At 41.2% G+C, this 22,672-nt stretch overlaps 2 protein-coding genes and 1 pseudogene across 5 annotated transcripts; 1 reads left to right on the top strand and 2 right to left on the bottom strand.

Annotated features, from left to right (window-relative positions):
* The first annotated feature begins 840 nt into the window (after positions 1 to 840).
* On the top strand, positions 841 to 13,468 carry sfxn3 (sideroflexin 3). Its single transcript, XM_075478307.1, has 11 exons — positions 841 to 925; positions 2,435 to 2,608; positions 2,817 to 2,987; positions 6,170 to 6,268; positions 8,215 to 8,290; positions 8,390 to 8,475; positions 8,571 to 8,698; positions 9,171 to 9,220; positions 9,442 to 9,491; positions 9,601 to 9,648; positions 9,732 to 13,468. Exons 2-11 carry the CDS (start codon positions 2,445 to 2,447, stop codon positions 9,826 to 9,828), a joined length of 969 nt encoding a protein of 322 aa, XP_075334422.1. The 5' UTR covers positions 841 to 925; positions 2,435 to 2,444; the 3' UTR covers positions 9,829 to 13,468.
* A 190-nt stretch (positions 13,469 to 13,658) lies between these two features.
* On the bottom strand, positions 13,659 to 19,156 carry LOC142393717 (peroxiredoxin-like 2A). 4 transcript variants are annotated; one of them, XM_075478303.1, is made up of 8 exons: positions 19,076 to 19,124; positions 17,485 to 17,654; positions 16,752 to 17,002; positions 15,652 to 15,834; positions 15,131 to 15,222; positions 14,893 to 15,033; positions 14,501 to 14,665; positions 13,659 to 14,416 (listed from the first exon to the last, which is right to left on the bottom strand). In XM_075478303.1, the coding sequence occupies exons 2-8, from the start codon at positions 17,538 to 17,540 to the stop codon at positions 14,321 to 14,323; spliced, it is 984 nt and encodes a 327-aa protein (XP_075334418.1). In that variant the 5' UTR covers positions 17,541 to 17,654; positions 19,076 to 19,124; the 3' UTR covers positions 13,659 to 14,320. The 4 variants fall into 4 exon arrangements, with proteins under 4 accessions (XP_075334418.1, XP_075334419.1, XP_075334421.1 ...); XM_075478304.1 differs by lacking the exon at positions 17,485 to 17,654 and having other exon boundaries at positions 19,076 to 19,139; XM_075478306.1 differs by lacking the exons at positions 16,752 to 17,002; positions 17,485 to 17,654 and having other exon boundaries at positions 19,076 to 19,156.
* Positions 19,157 to 19,836: 680 nt separating this feature from the next.
* LOC142399805 (peroxiredoxin-like 2A) lies at positions 19,837 to 21,905 on the bottom strand (annotated as a pseudogene).
* Between the last annotated feature and the right edge of the window lie 767 nt (positions 21,906 to 22,672).

Genomic DNA, 22,672 nt, shown 5'->3' with positions numbered 1-22,672 from the left:
AACAACCCCACCAGGTGGACTGTCTGATAATGTGACTCCAAATAGAGGTTGTTTTATGTACTATAGATATCATTTATATGCAGTCTATGGGTTGATTGTATCTATTATTTTCAAATCTTAAACACATTTCAGATCAATCAATAAATAAACAAAGTTCAAAAGAGTTTAAGTTTGGCAGGGTAGAATGCACTTATTCTATTGAAGCCTATGTATTAACTTAGCACCAAAGTATGACACCCTTTACAAACACTACTCTAAATATTTGCGAAAAATGTTGGACAGGTTTACAGCTTGTTGAAAATCACGTGACAACCTTGGGCCAGTTTGTTTTTAAACCAATCATGGGCTACCTACCCCTCACGCCCACGCGTTTCCATCAACTCACATCTTCCATGATATAAACCCCACCCAACAACCCACCCCCTGTGTGTCATCGAGCAGTGATGCATTCACTTACTCTCATAAAGTTTTGTTTTTATTTTAGTTTATCTGATTTATTTGGATTACTTTTACACCATTTGAGAAGGATGTCCCGATACCGTCAACATTCTCGTTTATTGTTTCAGAAATAACACGAGGAAAATGTGCATTGTATAGAAACAGATTAAATATAACCGTAAACACTTTTTAGTCTTTGTTACATCACTTTATAGTTATATGAATGTCTTCTCCAGCCCTCATTTGTCAGATATATTTATGAAATATTATATTTTTTTTACCGCAACTTATACCGTTAACACTTGCACCTTTCATACAACCATAGACATAATATATATATAGATATAATATATCATGTCTATGCATAACTGTGGTCATGTTTTCTTTACGGCACTTTCAAAAGTGAACGAAGGCATCATAGGTTCACCCGGTGGTGCTGTGATATTGAGAGGTCAAACATTTAAAAAAATCTAAGATTTCAGCGCAGGTACGTTTTAATGCTTAACTTACTAGTTTTCTAAATTACTTTCAATTACAACCCGACTAAGTTTACGTCTGCTCCGTCTTGATACGTTTCGATATGCTGACTGTGTTAGCACAATTGTTGTAGCCTGTAAACCTTCCGGCTAGCCAACTGGCCACTTAGCAAAATGTTAGCAAATGGTTTGTTTTGATGACAGCGGAGCTCAGAATCTTTATTAACATTGGGACATTTGTTATCGTTTTGTATTTACGTGTTGTTGCCTTGTCGGACTATTTCTGTACTCAACTATTTGAGTTTCGGCAGTACTACTGGCTATCTTGCTAGCTCGTTGGCTACATTGCTGCCAAGGGGAACCGGTAGCATGTCGTGACTCCTCCAGTCCCATCTGTCACCGTGTGTCTTCCCTTTGCTCTGATCATTGGCTTTCGTTTTAAAGTCGTTCCATCTGAAAGCAGTAAAACGGCACCCAAATCATGTGTATGTAGCCTTTCATACCAGGCTCTGCGTTTATTTATAAATGTTCTTGTTTCTTTTTTTTTTAATCTATTTGCTGCGTGCAGATTTTACTAGATGTGGTACAGTTATGGCAAGAAAACTCCACATTCTGCTGTGCTCACATAGCGTTGTAATAGTGAATGGTCATAGAATAGTGTGAACAGTACCTGTATACACTGTGGGAATGCTGCACCCATAATGTTCTTGTACATTCTTGTAATGGTTCAGCTTCTCCTGTGCACTGTTAGACATGAATAGGTTAGAATATTTGCTCATAACCTATTTCGCAATCAACAGACTGCAAAATGTTTAGCCGTTTCTATACTCAAAACAACGTTGAAGTCCTATTACAAGGAAAAATGCCACATTTTGGGGGGTTTGGGTGACATATAGCAAGTTGCTGCCTGGCTTTCGAAATTTATATTGTTAAATTTAGATATTAATTGCTTGAAAAGATCAGTTGTGAAAATCACTGTTGGTGTTGTCTCTAAACTATCTTTTTTTATTTTATTATTTTCTTTAACTCGACCAATAAAACACTACTATCCATTAGTAGTACAGTAGTATTGAAAATGAATGGATAAATGTTGGCTAAAGCACTACAAACACCTCCCTACATTTTAGACCGTTTATATTCCAGTGTGGTTTTTACTTTATCTTGAGCTCACAGCCACAACTGACAAAAGCCTCAACCTGGTCTCTGCTTTGAAAAAAAACAAAGCAAATGGTTATTTTTAACATTGTTACAGCAGAAACAAAATGTGGAGCAAGCTGTTAAGCAGCTCGTGTAGTTTGCTTGGGGTTATTTTCTCAAAGATAACCGTGTGTAGTTGCACCGGGCGGTGTGCTGTATAGTGGTGGGGGAGGGGTCCTCACCTCAGTGTCTAGTATCAAAAATGAATTGTTCTTCTGATAATTCTCCGGAAGTCGTTCTCTTGAGGCGACATGTAAAATCAGTGGGTTTATTTTTCTCTCATCACATGAGCACTAACTAATATTTCCCGCCTCTGATCGAAGGAGTGCCAGGATGTCTGGAGAGTTGTCCCTCAACATAAACATCAAGGAGCCGAGATGGGACCAAGGCACATTCATGGGGCGCGCCAAGCACTTCTTCATGGTCACAGACCCCAGGACCGTCCTGCTGTCCTCCGAGACTCTGGAGGATGCCAGAGTGATCGTGGAAAACTACAGGTGAGGATAGGAAATGGAGAACGGAGTCGGAGTTGTTAATGTAATGGAGACATGACTAGATATGAGCGTTTACCTGACCAGGGTCCTTCCGTAATGGGGCCAGCGGTCAGTTTATCACATTATTTTAGATGTGTTTTAGAAAGTTGGATAAAACAACTCAACCTCTTCCCTCTACTGTATGCCTTTTTTTTTCTTTTTTTTCTTTCAGAGCTGGTACTGTAAGGCCCGGCTTGACAGAGGACGAGCTCTGGAGAGCCAAGTACGTTTATGACTCTGCCTTCCACCCGGACACCGGAGAGAAGATGTTTGTGATTGGCCGGATGTCTGCTCAGGTGCCAATGAACATGTCCATCACAGGCTGCATGCTCACCTTCTACAGGTACAGCAGAGGCTCCAATACACCTTTTCCTACTTTCCAAACCGTACACTCGCGAATCATACTTGAATTGCAGTTGAAGAAGCGGAGCGTACGACAGTTCAGTGTGATACAGTCTCCGCTTGAATGTAAAGTCAAGTGTAATACTGCATACAGCAGTGCATAATAATAGAAAGTTTAATCCCTGCACAGTGGAAATCCTCTTAAAGAATAATAGTAATGAAATAATGTCACCCTCGCTGCTGAATACCGATAAATCACTGTGCTGCCAACATTTTGCTGATACAGCAGATTGATGAGCAGCTGAAATGTCAATAAACTATATGTGATCCAAATGAAAATTCGCTGATAATAGATTAATAGATTAATAATCAAGAAAGTATCCAGACGCGTTTCAACTGATTGATAGAGCGCGGGATTATAAAATCTTAAATAAAACTAAATTAGATTCCATCTTTAAAGCTGCAGTCGGCAGGTTTTCAAAATTGCGAGTCTAAAGTCGGAAAATTCGAACTGATACAACTTTCAGGTCCCTCCCCCAACCTCTAACAAGCTCCGAATCGCCCCCCAAACCCCTCCCCCTCTGTGGACGAGGTTGTGCACGTGAGTTCACACCAGTGTGAGCGCACACAAGCTGGGGCAGACTCACGCTCAGCAGCGTGTGCACAAGCTGTGATTGACAGGTAGGATTCCTCCACCCTAACTTGATTGGTTAAAAACAGCCAGGAGTGCTCGGTTTTTGCAAGCATGATTACAGGCTTCAGAGGGAGCTACAGATTTTGTTATTTTTCCTAAACAGCCTATTTAATATTCTACTTCCAGAATCCCATGACAGTTCAAGCTAATATGACGAAAAGTTGCCGACCGCAGCTTTAAGCAGGGTGAAATAATTATTAGATGTAGTCAGAACTTTTCATGGGAAACTTCAGTTTCATTCCTACAGATTGCGATTTGTCTGCATGTTTGTTGCAGTTTTTATTTGTTCATCACAATGAAGCTTTTATATCATCTTATTTCATCAGGGCTTTTTGTTGGTTAAAAACAAACTGCTGCCGTGTTGTTTCTGCATGTTACCACTTGAGGGCATCAAAGTTTGACAGTTAGAATCAAACGCGTGCTGTCGTGTGTGGAGATATTTGGACACGGACAAATTTTGCGTTATTTTAGCAGTTAACCAAAACGTATTCGGGTTACAGAGCCTGAGTGAGGTTTTTTTTTTTTTTTTTTGGTCTAAATTTTCAGACTTTCTGCTTTATTAAGAAGGCTTTGGGGTTACAACTCTTTAAGATGTCGAACTGTATTTCTCAGTTGCCATTGGACAAATCTTACATAAAATCAAATTATTTAGCACACTGATGAGAATACTTTGTTGGCAGAAACATTTTTCTTGAGAATAGGTCGCCTTCTTTGTGACGTATTACCAGATTTTACTGTAGCCATCCTCAGTTGTTGTTTGTTTGTGGCTCCTTTTAATTTTGTTTTCAGCCAAAGAAATGTGGCTTGATGTCAATTCTCATATAAACTCTTCATTTGCATGAGTCCCACATGTGTCCTAATCTTTGTCTTATGCATGTGAACTCCTTGGTTGAAGGGTCATGTAAATGATTGTTGATTGGACTCGGTGTTACTGTGAAATAAGTAATGATTGTGGCTGCGGGCACTGTGCACGCATACTGTAAATGTCTAAATTTGCTGAAAGTTTTGACTGAATGCAACTGCCTGGACTTTATCATACAACTCTTTATCATAACTCAGGGTTCCCGCGGGGTCTTAAAAAGTCTTAAAAGCATTGAATTTATGAATTTGGAAATAATACCTTAAAAAGACTTGAAAAAGTCTTGAATTTTGATATCTGGGTATTAAAATTTGTGCAGTAACTTCTCCGTATCGCATTCTCCTCGAACGTTTCATTTGTCAACTAGGCTACTATTATTTTGAAAAGCCTAAATAACGTAGCCTAAATGAAGAGTGGCGGAACCAATCATCGAGAACGCTACCGCTCCGCCCCGGGTCCGATCACATTGCTACAGCACTGACACAGACCACAGCAACAAGCCAAGCAGAAGCGTGAAAAATCAAGGCAAATCTCAGCAGAAAACAAGAAAGTTTAACTCACGCCGTTATGTTGTTTTTCAACATTTGTTTGCGTTTCCTTGCTTCCCATTTCTTGCTGGGATTATGGGGAAATGTCGTAGAGTCTCACGCCAAGTCCTTCAAGCACATGAAAAATATCAAAGCGAAGGATCAAACTCCTTCCATCGCTGGGGTGTTTCAACCGGCCAACGCTAGCCAGTTAGCTATTAATGTATCTGAGCTAGCAGACACGTTAACTGTGAGTAGATCTGCAAACAGCTTTTGGGTCCACACCAACCATGAAAGCAGAGGTGTTGTGGACTCTTAACACAATCGCCAAACACCATTCATATAATGGAAACAAAGGTATTTCAGAGTTGTTTAAATGCATGTTCCCCGATTCCGACATCGCTGCCACAATTACTTGTGGTCCCGACAAAACGGCGTACATAGCCAAGTTTGGTTTAGCTGTGTATATTAAAGAGGAACTGGTGTCCATGGTAAACAAATCACCATTCGTTCTTATGTTCGATGAGAGCCTCAACGAAACGACAAATTTTTAAGTTGATTTTCATTATTTATAGTTCTCTCTACTCCCCATATTCCCAGCATGGAATAAGTAGCTAGCTAACATAACCAATGTTAAAAAACAACTTAGCTGTGTCAGTTAAACTTTTTTGTGGTCTGCTGAAATTTTCTTTGATTTTTCACACCTCTGTTTGGCTTGTTGTCTGTGTCTGTGCTGTGGTGTTGTAGCGTTTACTACTACTATGCTGCAATGTTTCATCAATGCTTTACACAGTCCACACTTTCAATTGTTTGAGAAATAAATGAACAAATTTAAAAAAAAAAGTTTTTCTTTGCCGGTAGGTCTGTGAAATAGGCCGTGAAATAGGTATTATTTTTTTATAAATGGTCTTAAAAAGGTCTTAAAAAGACTTAAATTTGACTTGAAGAAACCTGTAGGAACCCTGATAACTACTGATCTGTCAGTAGTTACGTTGTCACCACATTTTTTTTTCTTTTTGTTGCAGCTGTGTCAGCGATGCCAAAAACACAGTGTGAGATCTCACTTCTTCTAACGCACCCTTGCTGTTTCCTTGTGTTTGCAGGACTACTCCAGCAGTTGTTTTCTGGCAGTGGGTTAACCAGTCGTTCAACGCCGTCGTCAACTACACCAACCGCAGTGGAGACGCCCCCATCACCGTGAAGTAGGGAGGACTTCTCACTTCCCCTCAACTCTAAATCATTCCTGTCCTCCCTTCTATAAACTAGTGTTTTTGAGGAGGCTGTGGGAGCTGCTGTCCTCTCCCTCACAGCGGTATTACGTTCCACTGTTAAGCATGTTCGGCCTCATGTCACCGTGACCTCATGCGGACATTGGTTGTTAACTCCCTTCTGATGTTAGGTCAACCAGCGCTCTCATACTGACCCCATTTTGCTTAAAAAAAAATGCAAACCTTGCTTGCATTTGCTGAAGAAATGCTTTGAATGCCTGAATTTTTGAGGAGCAGAGGGTTTGCACTTCCATCGTGTAAACGCATGCTTTGGGATTAAATATGAAATAAGATATGAATGTCATTGTGTCATCCTCGGCTTTGGAAATAACTGTTTGGATGTGCTTCTTTGCATTTTCATACGCAACTTTGCACTTAAATTGGTGCAACTCAACTTTGAAGCATTTCACTTCAGTATATACTTATATATATATACTATAGTATATGTAATCTAGTATATACTTTTTAACAGACTCTCAGCTTCAACCTTCATATACTGTCGCATTCGCCAGCTATTTTTTTGTGTGTGATGATGCTTAGAAAAGGAAGTACAGTGCACAGTGAAAATGAGTACACCCCTGTTGAAAAGTAACATTTTGAACAATATTTTAATACACACACAAGTTATTCCCAAAACGTGCATAGAGTAAGTTTGATACAACATCTGTTCAGCTTACAACAGAAAAGAAAGGTCAATAATATAACTTAAATGACATATTTGTCCATTTTTGTGAAATTATGCTGGTGCAAAAGTGAGTACACCCCTATGTTAAACTCCCTGAGAATGGGCCGTGTTGGCCCGAAATGTCATGAAATGAAAAGGCATTAAAAGGGAGGTCATCGTTGTGCGTTTCATCCTTGCCTTACATTGAAATTTTACATTTTGAGTCTGCACCAGGCTAAAAGAGACGTGTGTGAGATTTGACTGAAATCCTATGGAGAGTATCATGATCTGCTTCAGTAGTCACAGTACATGTTGACAAGCATGTTTCTTTTGGTGAAATTCAGCTTCCTACTGTTGATGGCATCCATACAGCCCCAAACCATGTCACTCCCACTACTATGCTTGACTTTAAGCATGGGGCACTTTTCTTTGTACAAATCACTTTTTACCACCACACATGCTTGACACCATCGAAAGCAAATTTGTTTATCATTGTCTCATCAGAGACAAACAAACTAAGGATATGGATTGCTGGAACCATGTCCTGTGATCTGATGACACCAAGATGAACAAATTTGCTTTCGATGGTGTCAAGCATGTGTGGTGGTAAAAAGTGATTTGTACAAAGAAAAGTGCCCCATGCTTAAAGTCAAGCATAGTAGTGGGAGTGACATGGTTTGGGGCTGTATGGATGCCATCAACAGTAGGAAGCTGAATTTCACCAAAAGAAACATGCTTGTCAACATGTACTGTGACTACTGAAGCAGATCATGATACTCTCCATAGGATTTCAGTCAAATCTCACACACGTCTCTTTTAGCCTGGTGCAGACTCAAAATGTAAAATTTCAATGTAAGGCAAGGATGAAACGCACAACGATGACCTCCCTTTTAATGCCTTTTTATTTCATGACATTTCGGGCCAACACGGCCCATTCTCAGGGAGTTTAACATAGGGGTGTACTCACTTTTGCACCAGCATAATTTCACAAAAATGGGCAAATATGTCATTTAAGTTATATTATTGACCTTTCTTTTCTGTTGTAAGCTGAACAGATGTTGTATTAAACTTACTCTATGCACGTTTTGGGAATAACTTGTGTGTGTATTAAAATATTGTTCAAAATGTTACTTTTCAACAGGGGTGTACTCATTTTCACTGTGCACTGTAGATGGTTAATGTGTGAAATGTGTTTCCTCCATCTGTCTCCTCACAGCCAGCTCAGCGCAGCCTACATTAGTGCTACCACTGGAGCTGTAGTCACTGCCCTGGGCTTCAAGTCTCTAGCTTCGGTAATGCCTGCGCCTCATGTCATGAAACGCATACAGACACACTGATCTGGGATGTGATGCCAGATGTCTGACTGTCTCTTTGTTTTCCCATCTTGGCAGCGCCTCCCCCCAATTGCCAGCCGGTTTGTCCCTTTCGCTGCGGTCGCCGCTGCGAACTGCATCAACATTCCCTTTATGAGACAGAGGTGACGTCAGCAGAATATTGATCAGTCAAGTGTCACGGCTGATGACGATTTGTTTTACATGAATTTTTTTTTGTTTGTTTGTTTCCTTCTGCCAGGGAGTTGAAGTGTGGCATCCCTGTGACGGATGAGAATGGAAACCGGTTAGGAGAATCTGCAAATGCTGCCAAACAAGCCATCGTGCAGGTGGTGGTGTCAAGGATCGGCATGGCAGTGCCTGCAATGGGTAATGACCACATTGTATCTGATACTCAATACAGTCGATGTTTTTTTCCGTTGCAGTGTGTAAACTGAGAGGGAGATATCTCACAGGACTTAAAAAGCAACAGAAAAGTGGTTTTGGTTGTTTTTGAACATCAGGCCAACAAAATTCTGACACAAATGCTCACCTGTTTTGCCACATTATAGTGTGGGACTAACATAAAAACATCTCACCATGTTCCTTCATACGCTGTGCTGTAGCCTAGTCTGCTTACTTTATGAAAACTAAAGTTTCTGCTTATAATATACACCAGTGTTTATATAGCCACTCAAATAGTCTGCCCCCTCATCATTAAAACAACATCACCTGATCATCCAAGTGTGATGGCATCTGAGATAAAATATTTTCTCACCCCGTAGTGTGACATTTTCTCTTTTGCCTGCGTTCCTCATGAAGCGACGAACTTCCCTGACTCGTTTTTCTTTTGTCCTCACAGCCATTCCCCCCGTGATAATGAACGCTCTGGAGAAGAGAGCTTTCATGAAGGTAAGCTGGTCAGACTTACTGGGTGTGCTGGTTTCTTTTTTTTTTTTTTTTTTTTTATTGTCAGGCTGAAGAGTCTAGCCACGTTACACGTTGCACAAACCGATCACATGCTATTTTGAATGCGGCTGTTTGAATGTGGATTGTTCCTGTAGCTAAACACAACAAATCCCTGATCTGTCTGCCTGATTTCACTGCATCTCTGCCTATTTGTTTTGTGGTAGCGGTTCCCAATTCTTAACGCTCCAGTCCAGGTGGGGCTCGTCGGTCTGTGGTAAGCGACGTACATTTTATTTATTTTTTATCTCTGAGAACGTGATTCCTGTATTTATATTAAGTGTGTGTACTTAAAAGCGATGTCTAAAACATCCTTCTGCTTTCAGCCTGGTGTTTGCAACCCCCCTATGCTGCGCCCTTTTCCCTCAGAAAAGGTACCACTTTGAGCTCTCCCAAGCGTTGTACAAGAAGTGTTATCTAACAGCATCTCAGTAATGGTTAAACACTCTCTCCACAGCTCCATGAGTGTGAGCGGGCTGGAAGCAGATGTACAGGAGACGATACAACGGATGAGTCCTCACACTACGACAGTCTACTTCAACAAGGGCCTGTAGGCCCAGGCAACACATCTCCAAGCATATGCACAAAGAAGCAAACACTCTCTCTCTCACACGCACGCACGCACACACACACACACACACACACACGCATCGTGGGCACAAGTGGGAGGTCAAAATGTATTTATGCTTTTATTTTATTTTTTGAATTTGACTGTGTAGAGCTGCTCCTGGTCTAAAAGTGGAAAGTTGGGATTATTTTTCAAAAAGAGGATTCACTGACGGACAAGTGAAGCACTTTGAAAAGAGAGATCGCTCAAACGGGGTGTGCTGGCGAGGGAAGAAATTAGTTTTTGATTTGATTTTGTTGTGTTGTGGTGTGTGCGGTTTCTGTCTTCCACCGGTTAAAACTACATATTGTTGATGATTACTGATTTGTGTTTGAGTTACTCATATTTCATGTTGCATTCAGGTCCTGTTAAATCACACCAGCTTAAAGTAAAGGCTTGTAACTGTAAGTCGCGTTTGTAACTGCCCCCTGAATGTAACGTGCTTTTTTTTTCTTTCTTTTTTTTGCCTCTTGTCGTTGCTCTTTAAAGTTTGGCTCAGCCATTTTTCTCCCTTTTTGGAAATTGTCATTTAAAAATATTTCACACTGAATGTGAGGTTAGAATTGTTACCTTTGATTGTTTTTTTTCTTTTTACTATCATTTACTTACACACACAAAAACGTATGAGGTAGTTCTACACAGCCCAGACCTTGATATAAAGAAAAAGTTCCCCTTTTTGTTGTACTTCACCTCTCGTCAACCAGTGCTGCTTCTCTTTCTGTTCAGCTCTCCTTTAAGTGTACTTATATCTTTTCATATTCCCAGACCAGCTAATGAGGTGCTAGGCGCATGTGGCAAAGAATATATTGGAAATTATACTGCAAAAGATGAAAAAGCACAGCCCTATAAACCCATAAGTAAACAGTACTGAGTATATTCTTTATCAGCCTAAATGTGCAGTATGTCAGCCTACTATTAAAGAACGTCTCGATTGTTTTGGGTGCTTGTTTAGCCGCTTTGTGTCTGTTGGAGAGGATTATGTTCTCTGCATTTTCTGATTAAGAGGAAGAATGCAAAAGAGCTGCCGCTATCTGATCTAAAATCCCCCATGGGCAGTGTCCACTTCCACATTTAGATGCAGCGCAGATGGCTGACGTCAATTTATTGCTGTTAGTTTGCACGAGAACAGCATCGCTTTCTTTTTTTGTTGTTCTTGTCAGAGATGCAGGGTTTATGTTTGCAGAAGTGGGAGAAGATGTGCAAAACTGCTCAAGCCATTGATGTTCTTTTTATACCAAATTAAACTAGTAAGTGTTGTGTGACAGGATTTGTCTGTTAGCAGGCCGTTGTGTGTACAGTGCTAGTTGTTTGCTTCCTTTGAATTGGACAGTTTGGTTGAGTTTCAGTGGTTCTGAATGTAAGGCCACCAAACACACGGCTGTCCAGGGTAGTTGGTGGTGATGGAGTTGGAGTTGGAGTTGGCGAAGAAGTAGTTCACTTTATCCCATTGTGTATCTTTATTGTGTAAGAAATAAGTATATTTTTTCTTGGATGTATTTATATATGCAGTATATATGAAATATTGAGCACAAATGCATGGGGGATTTAGTGGATCCAACAGATGGCCACACATATGCATTGGAAGAGAGCTGATTTGCTGCAAATGAGTAAGCACTCCTCGCGCTGTATGTTTACTCAGTTCTCAGATTTGAGATGTGCTCCGCTATCTGGACTTATCTCAGTACAGAAGATGCAATATATCAGCAGGGATGTGACCTTTGTGTGGTGGGATGTTTTGTATACGAGCAGTTTAAAAATAATATATATATATATATATATATATATATATATATATATATATATATATATATATACCCCATTGTAAGATTGTTTAGGCCATGCTCATTGTTAAACTCGTCGAGGTCGGGAAATTTATGGTTGTACACGTATCTGGAACTGAAGGGACTGCAGCAACTGCACAGACTTAATTAAACAAAGATTATGCAAAAGTGTGATCCCTTAAACTTTGTGGTTTCGTTCAAGATTTGCTTGCGTGTTGCCACCCAAAAAGCACTGGAATGTTTTCCCGAATGGTTCTCTCACTTTTGAAAGAAATTCACCCTCCAGCTGCTTGTTCACGCTGTTGATGTTTATATTTCCATGCAAACACTTAATTCTCTCACGCCTCATCCGTGTTAACAGACAGTGGCGACCGTTTGAGTGTTTGAATCAAACTGAAGTTTCTGATCACATGCACTGCAGGACGGTGGTTCGCAGTGGGCCTCACCCCGCTGCATTCCAGTGTTTGACAGGCTCGCGGTGCTGATGGTTGTTGCATTTGAGAGAATTTCCTGCTGAGGGTGAAGTTTCACTCTATAGTCTCTTCTGTGCTGCTGTAGGAGCACGTTTGTGTTGCTATTTATGAGTAAATGTGTATAACGAAGGTTGTCTTTATTGCGTTCATTTTTTCATGGTCTGGAAATTTTAATCATCCGTGACCAAGAAGCTTCCTTCGTGCTTTTGTTTTTGCCCTTTGAGCTTCTGCTTGTGGAGTTTCACCGTAGAACTCTAGAACAAACTGGTGAGTTTGAATCACCTTGCAAACATTTATGCAAATTTCGTCTCAGTTTGTGACCGTGCTGTGCCACCATCACCACGCGTCCCGCCCTCAGATCGAGCCAAAGATGTGACAGGCGTGAATTGTACGGCGGTGAGAGGAGGATTTTCGTAGCTTTTAATGTTTTGTTCTGTTTGTTTAAGCTTTAGCATTTGGACCTTTCGCCTGGATTTTCTTGTATTTTCTGGTATTTATCTTTCTACAAGGGGTCCTCGGATTTGTCAGTGCAGTGCTCAACACTCCAACAGTTTCAGGAACATCACTAAGCAGTCAGTAATAAACAAATTATTGAAATAGATAAAGCCGGGCGCACATTTTAGACATATTTGAGATCGACTTCGACATTACAGTGAAATCACTAACAAAGCCGTGCACACTTGTTAACGACCCTGCTTTACGCTTCAGCTGTGCTCGCTTTTAGTACACAAGTCACAAATGTAAAGACACTCTGTTACACTCCATGAATGTTTTGTGGACATGCAGCATACATGCATGTAGACCCGTCAGTATTGGTGCACAGTGTTTTCTCCGTCTGTTTTGTATGGTTTTGAGATGTGTTTTCTTGATGTGAAATGTATTTCTCAGAGCAATAGAATAAAATGTGCAACAATGTACGCACCCGCCTGCTTAACGCAGTAATATTAAACACTGTCAATGATCAATGCCTTTGAGGAAATTAACTTTGATAAATTAAAGTGGAGATGTCCAGGCATGACTTTGCAGGTCACGTCTGGTTTAGGTGTCTTGATTTAAACAGAAATCAGCAGAACATACAGAGATTTCTGGGTTTGAAACATTTTTGGCTTCAGGTTAGTCACAATATGTAGAAGAATAGCTGAATAAGCCACTGGGTTGTTAATCAAATTAAAGTGGCTCCATAGCTAAAATGTATGCATACTTTATTTGTACCTTGCCAGAAATCTAGGTCTCAGTCATAGTGAAATTTTTAATCCAAATCTGCCTCAGCTCTGTCACTTCATCCAAACATTTTGGATGCAATTCTTCTAAAAAAATAAACCAATAAAAACTTGATTTTTGTCCTCTGTGATTGTAATTTAGGAGATTAGGATAATTAATGTAAATTAGGAATGGAATAAAGAAACACTTGTGTAGCAGCAGTAGCTGTTTTTTTTTTTTTTTTGTTTGTTTGTTTTTGCATCAGTAACATTTAGAGTTTTTCCTGATATGTAAATGACAACAAACACAAGTACAACAGACAATTGTGATCAACTCATTTTCATTTATTCATCTGGAGTAAGAATGCACTCGTGCGGGATGAATGCACAACCTGCTTCAAGCACCAAGAACAAACCCCAGCATGAGGACAGAAGCCGAGCCGGTGTGTGTGTGTTTGGGCATCAAACCTGCTCCTCTCAGCACTGAGTTTAGAGTCAAGTTTTCATTATCACACACACTCCTGCTTTTCATGACAGAGGATATTCAGGTGCCTAACCAGGAGAGATAAGTGAAGCTTTTACACAGTAACGACATTAAAACATGTACCTATAACGAACAGATAAATAGGATTATGATCAAATATGAAGTCCAGCCTTTAGACTGAAGTAAGTGGTTATCTAAAGGACGGGTTTCAGGTGGAAGGATCGATGAACCCTGAATGAATGACTTTAATGCCCATGTCCAAACGTTACCTTGTGGGTGATGGCAGACCTAAAGAAGAGTAATCATTGTCGAGAGCTGGAATAACGTTGGCCCTTGTCCTGCACACTTCACGGCTCAGTTTTCATATCAAACAGCTAATGATTGTGCAAAAGACAGTCGTATCGTGATGGTAGACAATGCAAACAGACTGCTTAAAAATGTTCGTGACTTGTTCATTTTAGCATCGATCGAATACAGCGTACATTCCCTTTGCCCACAAAAATTATTTCACCGGCACAATTTTCTTAATAGCCTCGAGAACATCTGCCGTCTCCACCATATCGCCAAACTCCTTCTCGCGGTGTTCCAGGAGGATTCCCTGCCACACAAAACACGGGTTTCAATTGCAGGCTCGTTTAAGCTGGCACCGCCGGATCAAATCATTTGGATTTTGGTGAGATACCTGGTCTCCTGCGCCGATGACGTACACTCCTCCCAGGATGAAGCCCTCCCCGTTCATGTTGCCCTGGTATCCAGATCTCCAAGCACGCATGAAGTTCTGCCACACGCCGAGACGAATGAAGCCCAACCCCCCCATCTTCCTCTGCAGCGGGCCGTAGAAATGTTTCTACAAACGCACAATTAAGTTCTAGTCAGTTTCAAGAGAAACGTAAATGGCAGTAAAAAGCCATTTGAACACACTCATTTTTCCCAACTGACAGAAATGTGCTTCAAGTGCTTCATCATTTCACTTCTCTTATCTGAGGTTGGACAAAAAGGTGAAGGACCAGGGATTACCTCCACAGCAAATGCACAGGGGGATTATTTTTCTGATTATTTTCTTCAGCTGCTAACCTTTTCATCTATGTAGATGTCCCCAGAAAAGTGTGGCCTGAAGTCCTGGATCTCTGTGCCGACGTTCTCTTTCACCACAGCGACCAGAGGGACCCCGAGGTCTTCCAGCTGAGGCTTCAGAGAGGACAGCTCGGAGGCCTCCTGCAGTGAGGCAGGAGTAAACCGTCATGGTGAATTTGAACTGACGCGCACTCGAAGTGAAACGTAAAACTTTTCTACCTTAAAGTTAGAATATCACCTCTCTGCACAAGAATCATCCAGGTCGCCGTACGGCCATGACCACAGCCCCGTTCTTCTCCCACAGGCTCTTTGCTTTGATGACCTTATCATCTGCAGACAAAGTATAAACAGACTCTCCGCAGCTGGACTCAGACTTCACATTTTAGTGATAAGTTGCATGCACTCCGTGACTTCTACAGCTACAACAGTCCAATTAAGTGCGCATGATAAAAGTTACAGCCCTTAAAAAGAGCAAAAAATAACCTGGGATGTCGAGTACAGCACAAAACGTCATTTTATGGCACTTAAGAGTGACGCAGCCTCTAATACCAGCAGATTTTTAAAAGCAGCTTTTCCTCAAATTCTATACAAACCCTCATTCACTGCATGTACAAAGCATGCAAACATGCAACCCTAAAGAAACCCACACATGACTGATTCTCTGATTCCACAGCTGATGTAACCCGAGTTTTCTTCTTAGTGGGTTTAGCGGGCTTATTGGTGGATTACATTATTAACCTGCCTCCGAGAGCTGCCTACCTTCAGTGGTGGAATGCAGGTCAGCGTCTTCGAGGTATTCCAATGATGCATTGGCAGCTTTCGGGAGACACAGATCAGTGTTGGCCAGGAAGATCCCCGCCAGGGCTGCTCCGACAGCTCCCAGACCCAGTGACCACATCCCCATTTCAAGCAGTTCCCCTTCCAATCCGGATCCGGCCGACACTGCAGCACAACAAGGAAAAAGCTTGATGACGGATGCCTGCCACAGCTCCAGCTTAAACATGAGGAAAATGAAAGATTCTTCCCCTCAAAAGATACAGATTTCTCTCACAGTGTGTAGTCTGAGCTGTTACATACGCAAACTTGCTGACTGAAGAAAAGTCTTGCAGCAAAAAAAATAAAGAATAAAAGTGTACCAATCATTTTTGTTTTCAACAAGGACAACTCAGAGACCAACAGGACCAAGCAAGTCCACTACGTGCGAGCAGGGTGCGAGCATGCCGCTTCCTGCCAGCACGGACTCTGACCCTTCCCTAACCTAAATCCTTCATCAGATTAAATACCTCAAATGCAGTCATATTTTGACTGTGTCTGATGTGCATCTTGATGGGGAACTTGGAAGCCAACCAGTGATTGCATTTCTTTTCGTGCTCTGTTTTTAGAAAATCTTTCCGTCGTGTCGGGCTCACTTTCATCTGCAGTTCTTCAGTTTAGTCTTTTTCGATTACCCAAATTATAACAAGACAGTCCATCATATTTTCCCTGAGCCCAAGGTCTTTAAATGTTTGTCGCTAAATTTTTCCAAAAGCTAAAAGTACACAGACTTGGAAATCAAATGTATCAGTTTAAGGTCATAAAATTCAAAGTCTAATTAAACTTCAGATTATTACGTTTATTCAAAGCTCCTATCAAAACATGTTATGGTGTCTGATACAATAAATCAATGTCAAATTAAGTGATTCATTCTGGCTTTCGTAACAGTTCCCCCCCATGCCTCGAAGACTTTGGAGTCATTCCTTGACTAAGTAGAACGAAACTATGGAATACCTATGCTCAGAACACAAAAGTTTCCACATCAAAGATCTTTAGATTGTGAGAGATGACAGCTGATGCTGCGGGGGAGTCAAATATGTCCTTGCCTGAAGTGATCTTGTTTGGATCGGGACTCGCTCTGGCTTTACTTTGGTGAAACTGAGCGCTCTGGGCCGCTCGCCACTGGGGTTTGGCTGAGGTGGGGGGCTGGCTGCTCGTGGCAGAGCTCCCCAGAGGGATTGCGGAGCAGCGCAGGTGAAGTCTCCACCTCAAAGCTGTCGAACACCTGGACAGAGCCAGCATCGTGGACCTGCGGTAAAAGTCTGAGCCTCTCACTACACACACCCTCAAGATTTCACTGGAAGACAAAGAATACAAGGCTCTTCTGAGCAGGTTAACCCTTCCCACTGTGCCATGCCTTCCAGGCACAATTAATTGGACGGGTTTAAAAACAAAAGGGCTGCATGACATATTACTGTTCGCCTATTGAAATGTTACATCTTCTGTTAAACCAGTCAGCCCAGTTTCATTCACGCTAACAAGGAAAAGTTGTCTCTCATCAGACTGCAGGAAACAACGTGCCACATCAGAATCAAAAATGCACCAAACGCACGAACCCTCACCCTCATCTTCACGAACTCACAGTGTGAATGCTCTACAGCCAAAAATAAACTTCCTACTCTTGCACTCTAAGATATCATCCGTGCTAAATGCGCCAACACACAAATGACACTGGAACACAAACAAATTAGTCAGATCACAGTATGCTACACACAGAGGGGAAAAAAAACATTCACTGTCAAAACAGATAAAAGGTAAAAAAAAATAAAAAATACTAACTTGTCTCCGTTGCCAAATAGTGAAATACAAGTTTTGTCTCCTGTGCTCCAGGTCATGTGGAGTCAGACGGTAAATCACTCAGATGCATCTGAGTCTACGCACTTTATATCTCGAAGGAGAAAAAAAGTGACATGAGCAGCAGCCAATGGAGGAGCTGACTCTGACTCTGTCTGCGGAGGCAAACAAATGACCTGTCAACACCTACGCTCTAACACTAAATGTCACTGGTCTTGCATGACGCTCGAACATGACACCTACTTGTAAACACTGAATGTAACTGCCATTTATTCTCTTCATGAAATGCCTCAGCGGTGCCGAGGTAAACAACAACAAAGAAGAAGCTGGTGTTGGGAAAGGGACGAGGCAAACTTACTCAAAAGTGCACGTTTTAAGGCCATTTTACAGATATCTGTATTTAATTGGATCCAAAACATTTTCCTGGGGAATTTTGGAGTTTTTAAACAGTATTTTAATCAAAAACATATGTCTGCATTTTGGTGAGAACATGTCTGGAGGTGTACAGAGATTCATCACAGTGTCAGTCCTCCCGATCCGGGGCTTAGCTCCCCCGTTGTAATGCTTTTTCTAATGAGACCATAGAGAATAAGCAGCTGTGATCAGCTCAGATTGCCAGGCTTACTTGCTGGCTTCAAAAAGATGGTTGATAATTCAAATCAGCAGCGTACACTTTTAGTCATACTAAAAGGCGGCTTTGACATGACAGTCCTTAGGTGCAGAATATTTAATAAATGCAAAGTATGCCTCTAAACCTAAGCCACCAGTTTTGTCCAGGCAACTTTCCCCCATGTCTGTTTCATTTAGTCCCAATTTGTGAACAATGGAGATTCGCTCCTTTTGTTTTACTTTTTGACATTTAGTCTTTTTAGTGGCCTTAGGGGGGGCAGCAATAAGAACTTACCCTGCACCTGTAATTCTGTATTTTTAAGGGTGGTTTGTCTTGATTTTGATGGTTTAAACCTAAAAATGCTGCATGTTTTCAGTGACCCACGACACGTCACCATCATTTTTACACGGCACTTGATCGTCTTGAACCTGGTCGTTTTCGCTTTAGCGTCCGTAGTTATGTTATTATCATTATTACACTAATCATGGCACAATATTGTTAGATCATAACACTTAGAAATGGAGAAATCATAAAACATACCGTCATTTTACTCGAGAATGTTAATGTTTTCACAACTCGCTAAACTATGTGAAAGAAAACAGAACACTTACCAACACCGAATTAAACTCATAATGACCTTGATATATAGCCTATATGTAACTTGCCTAATTGCAGTGACTAAAATGGTACGCTTAAAATGCATCTGACATGGAAAAAAAAGGGTTTTGCTGTTTTATGAGAATGACAGTAAACGCAGGTTAAGGTTGGCCGTCAGTTTGACGTTAAGGATGGCGCGTCGCCAAACAGTCGATGAATTAGCAAAAGCACTCAGATTAGTCTTTGGCCTACTGTGTCTAGATAAGAGCTAGAAAAGCTATTGGATACAGTATTACATACATTTACTTGTAAACAATTTCCCTGTGACAAAAAGCCTTTTCATTAGTTTTGTCATAAGGTAACACTTACCAAATTAAATGAAGCGAAAAGTGTCGCCTGTCCAATAGTTCTATCTAAAGCTTTCTGCGCATGCGTACTAGACGACCCAGAGCGCAGGGGAAACTAATCGAACGCGGTGGCTTGAAATCGATGCAGAAACTTGGACATGAAGGTGGCACAGCAGGGTAAATCAAGACTCAGAGACGGGTACATAAGGAGGTTGGTAATAATTAGATAGCAAGAACCCGGGCACAGTAGTGTTGAGCGCTCCGAAAGAGGAAAAGAAGGTTCTATGCCTCTTTGTAGTTGTTTTACCTCTTGAAACCATTTACAATATCACTATATTCGTGTGGGGGTTTTTTTTGTAGGGCCTTTAATGCCTTCTTGTCTTGTCTTGTCTTGTCTTGTTGGTTGTTCCTTTGTGGCCCCTTTCCGACTCTCTGCACTCAACCCGTTCTTGTTGTTGTTTTACATTCCTTTATGGTCGTTTTGCCTCTTTTTATTTTTTGTCTACTTGTTGCAGTTACATGTGTTCTTTTTTTTTTTTTAGTCATATCATTTGCATCTTTAAGGGTCTTTTGTCCTCTCTGCAGTTGGTCTTGTGTCTTAAAGTCTTTGCTTCGACACATTTTTGTCATAGCCTCCTCCCTCTGTGAACTTTAACTTTTTCTGTTAAGTTTTTCAGATGGAGCCCGTGGGGGGCCTTGACTCTTTGGGGCCCAAGGGACCTGCACCCAGAATGCTCATTTAGGGGTCCACCCGTGGGAAAATATGAGACCAAACTCTGTGTCAGCACGACTCTTGCATTGATTTATTGTCAACAGTTAGATAGTAGTAACAGCTGAGCGCTTGAACAGTTTATTCTCCATCTTATCAGGCCCAAACTATCTTCTTGTTTATGCGTTGGATTTGTGTGCCAAAGCATCAGAGCTGTTCTCTCAGCAGAGTTTAGAAACAAATCGTCATTAAGACACACAACAGATCGTCACACAATCAAGACTAGATGTGCAGACAGTGGATCGATAAACAGTTCAAATAGCACAGGTAAACCACATTGCATAACATAACAACAACAACTTGTGAATGCAGCTAAAACTGAGTTAATTCATGCTACATGCAAAGACATACATAGGTAAGCATGCAAACAACCCATACATAATGCATAATGTATTTTAGATCTATCTTGCCATGTCGTCTCGCATTTTGCGGGCCGCTCTAAGTACTGCCAGCATATTCACTTTGTCCCCAAATTCCTTCTCACGGTGCTCTAGTAGAATACCCTGAAGGAGAGGCACATAATTAGCAAAAACACTCACAGACACTCGAGTTTTTATTCTGTCATTTACACGTACTACCTGATTTCCTGGCCCAATGACAAAGACCCCTCCCAGGACGAATCCTTCACCTTTCAGGTTTCCCCTGAAGCCCCTCCGGTAGGCCCTCCAGAGATTCTTCCACACACCAATCCGCAGAAACATGGAGAGAAACATCCATCTCTCTTGTGGGCCATAGAATTTTTTCTGAGAGTGATGTAAAAACAACTCGATGGCTTAAATTGTCACTGAGCAACTTAAAGTCTTGGTTAAGGGAGGAATTTAGCAAAAACAGACCTGCTGATCTACGTAGACTTTCCCAGAGAAGTGCTTCTTGAAGCAGTCCAGCTCCTTGCCAATGTTTTCCTTCACCACGGCAAAGAGAGGGACTTCAAGGTCCTGCAGCTGGGACTTCAGAGAGGACAGCTCAGCGGCCTCCTGCAGATAGAAGCAAGAGGGAGATAACGTCATGCATGAAGTTCGGCTACTCTCATTACACTTAAAGTCACATCACAACATTACCTCTCTGCATAGTAATCATCCGGGTCGCCGCACAACCATGATCACAGCTCCAGTCATATCCCACAGAGTTTTGGCCCTCTGTTTTTCATGCACTGAAAGAAACCGGAGAACATTATTTAAACAAAATGGCACCGACTCCTCCTCAGAGGGTATGGCTCATAGTAAAGTGAAGAGGTCCCCAACATATCTTCATGATATGTTATATCTAAAGTTGTGTATTTGGCCAATCATGTGGTATTATTTGAAAAGTCAACCAGGTTTTTATGTCAGTTTAACTTCATTAAAACATGTTCGAAAGCAGCTTCATATTTTTAAGTGCCTGCCATTACCTTGAGAGATATAGATATAGGAAAAGATATAACCCTTGCAGTCCAAAAGTGCAAAGGTTTCATGGATTCTGCTTGTCTCTTGTACTCACCACCTCCAGTTGTCTTCAACTCAGTTTTCTCCAGCACTTCTAGGTTGGCCCATACTGGTTTGGTCTGGAACCAGTCTGTGATGGAGCTGATGAGCTCTGCGACGAACAGGCTCACTGCCTTCAGGACCGTGGTCAAAGTCACCATCGTCCCACACCGGCTCCACACACCAGCTATAGAGGAAACGGGTGCAGCTTTCAGATGTGCCCCTGCGTTACAACTTTTATCCAGATTAAGATGCTTTCTCACTTATTAAATTGAATCTTTCTGGAAAACAAAAATACACTCTTCCATATCACCATTTTACTCTCACTCAAAATGAACAACATGTCTGAGTTTACTTTTTACTAAAAGGAACATAGAAATAAAACTGATAGGTTTCTAATGGCTAAGCATTGAACTCAGCAAAAACTAGGGGGAAAAAGGGTGATACTCACCAGACTGTGACTCTCAGCTAATGTGGTGGAATCCTATGTTTTCAAGCAGCCCCTTAAGCCCTCTAAACTCAGATCAGGCCAATCACAGTCAAAGCCTTGCTAATGTGAACAAAACATGATAGGAATTTCTCAAAGACTGCTGTGAAACAAGGCTCATGGTGAGCTGGTACCAGGTTCTGCTTGGTGCAGATAGGATCCCTCATCAAACAACAGCAGAGCCTCTGCAGCTGAACTGTAGTTTCACATGTTTGTTTCATCAGTTATGCTGCCAGATTTGTGTTGATGCTGTTAACATCTAAAGACCAAGTGAACATAAATTTATATAATCTCACTTTTTTTATTTTAATTGCTGAAATATTTAGTGGAAGTCATGATGAATAATGCTTTTGTAAGATTTAGCTTTTCAGTGTTTGCCAGCAGAAAAACCCTGAAGTTAGTGACGAGATCAGACGTGGAGCAACACTGCCGCCAGCAGGTTAGTGATGTTAAAGAGCAATGCATATTACGTTCATTCACACCATTGCTTTCTCTGTCGATTGTCATATTGTTTTCACTGTTTGAAAAAACTGTCAAAATGTCCCCTTTTATAAACTCTTATCAAACTTCTCATCTCTTTGAACAATCTGACCAAAGTCCACGAAGATCAGCATCAAATCCCCGAGTTTGCTAGGCAGGGACTGTCACAGTTAAATTTTCTTTCAATTGCTTTTTTTTATTGATTATCACAATAGCCGCTCATTTATTTTATGTAAACTTTATATATATTATTCAGCAACACATTAAAAGTCCTTCACCAAGGCTCACCAAATCGGTCTATAACAAAATAGGTTCACCTCTGCATCACCTCTCTGCTGTTTTTTTTCAACTCCAGCCTGACATCCATCCATCCATCCATCCATTTTCTATACCCACACTATCCAACCCAGGGTCAAGGGGGCA

Source organism: Odontesthes bonariensis, chromosome 2 (genome assembly GCF_027942865.1).
Source record: "Odontesthes bonariensis isolate fOdoBon6 chromosome 2, fOdoBon6.hap1, whole genome shotgun sequence".
Taxonomy (NCBI): domain Eukaryota; kingdom Metazoa; phylum Chordata; class Actinopteri; order Atheriniformes; family Atherinopsidae; genus Odontesthes; species Odontesthes bonariensis.
Note: the sequence above shows the minus strand (reverse complement) of the source record. Positions and strands in the feature narration are given on the sequence as shown.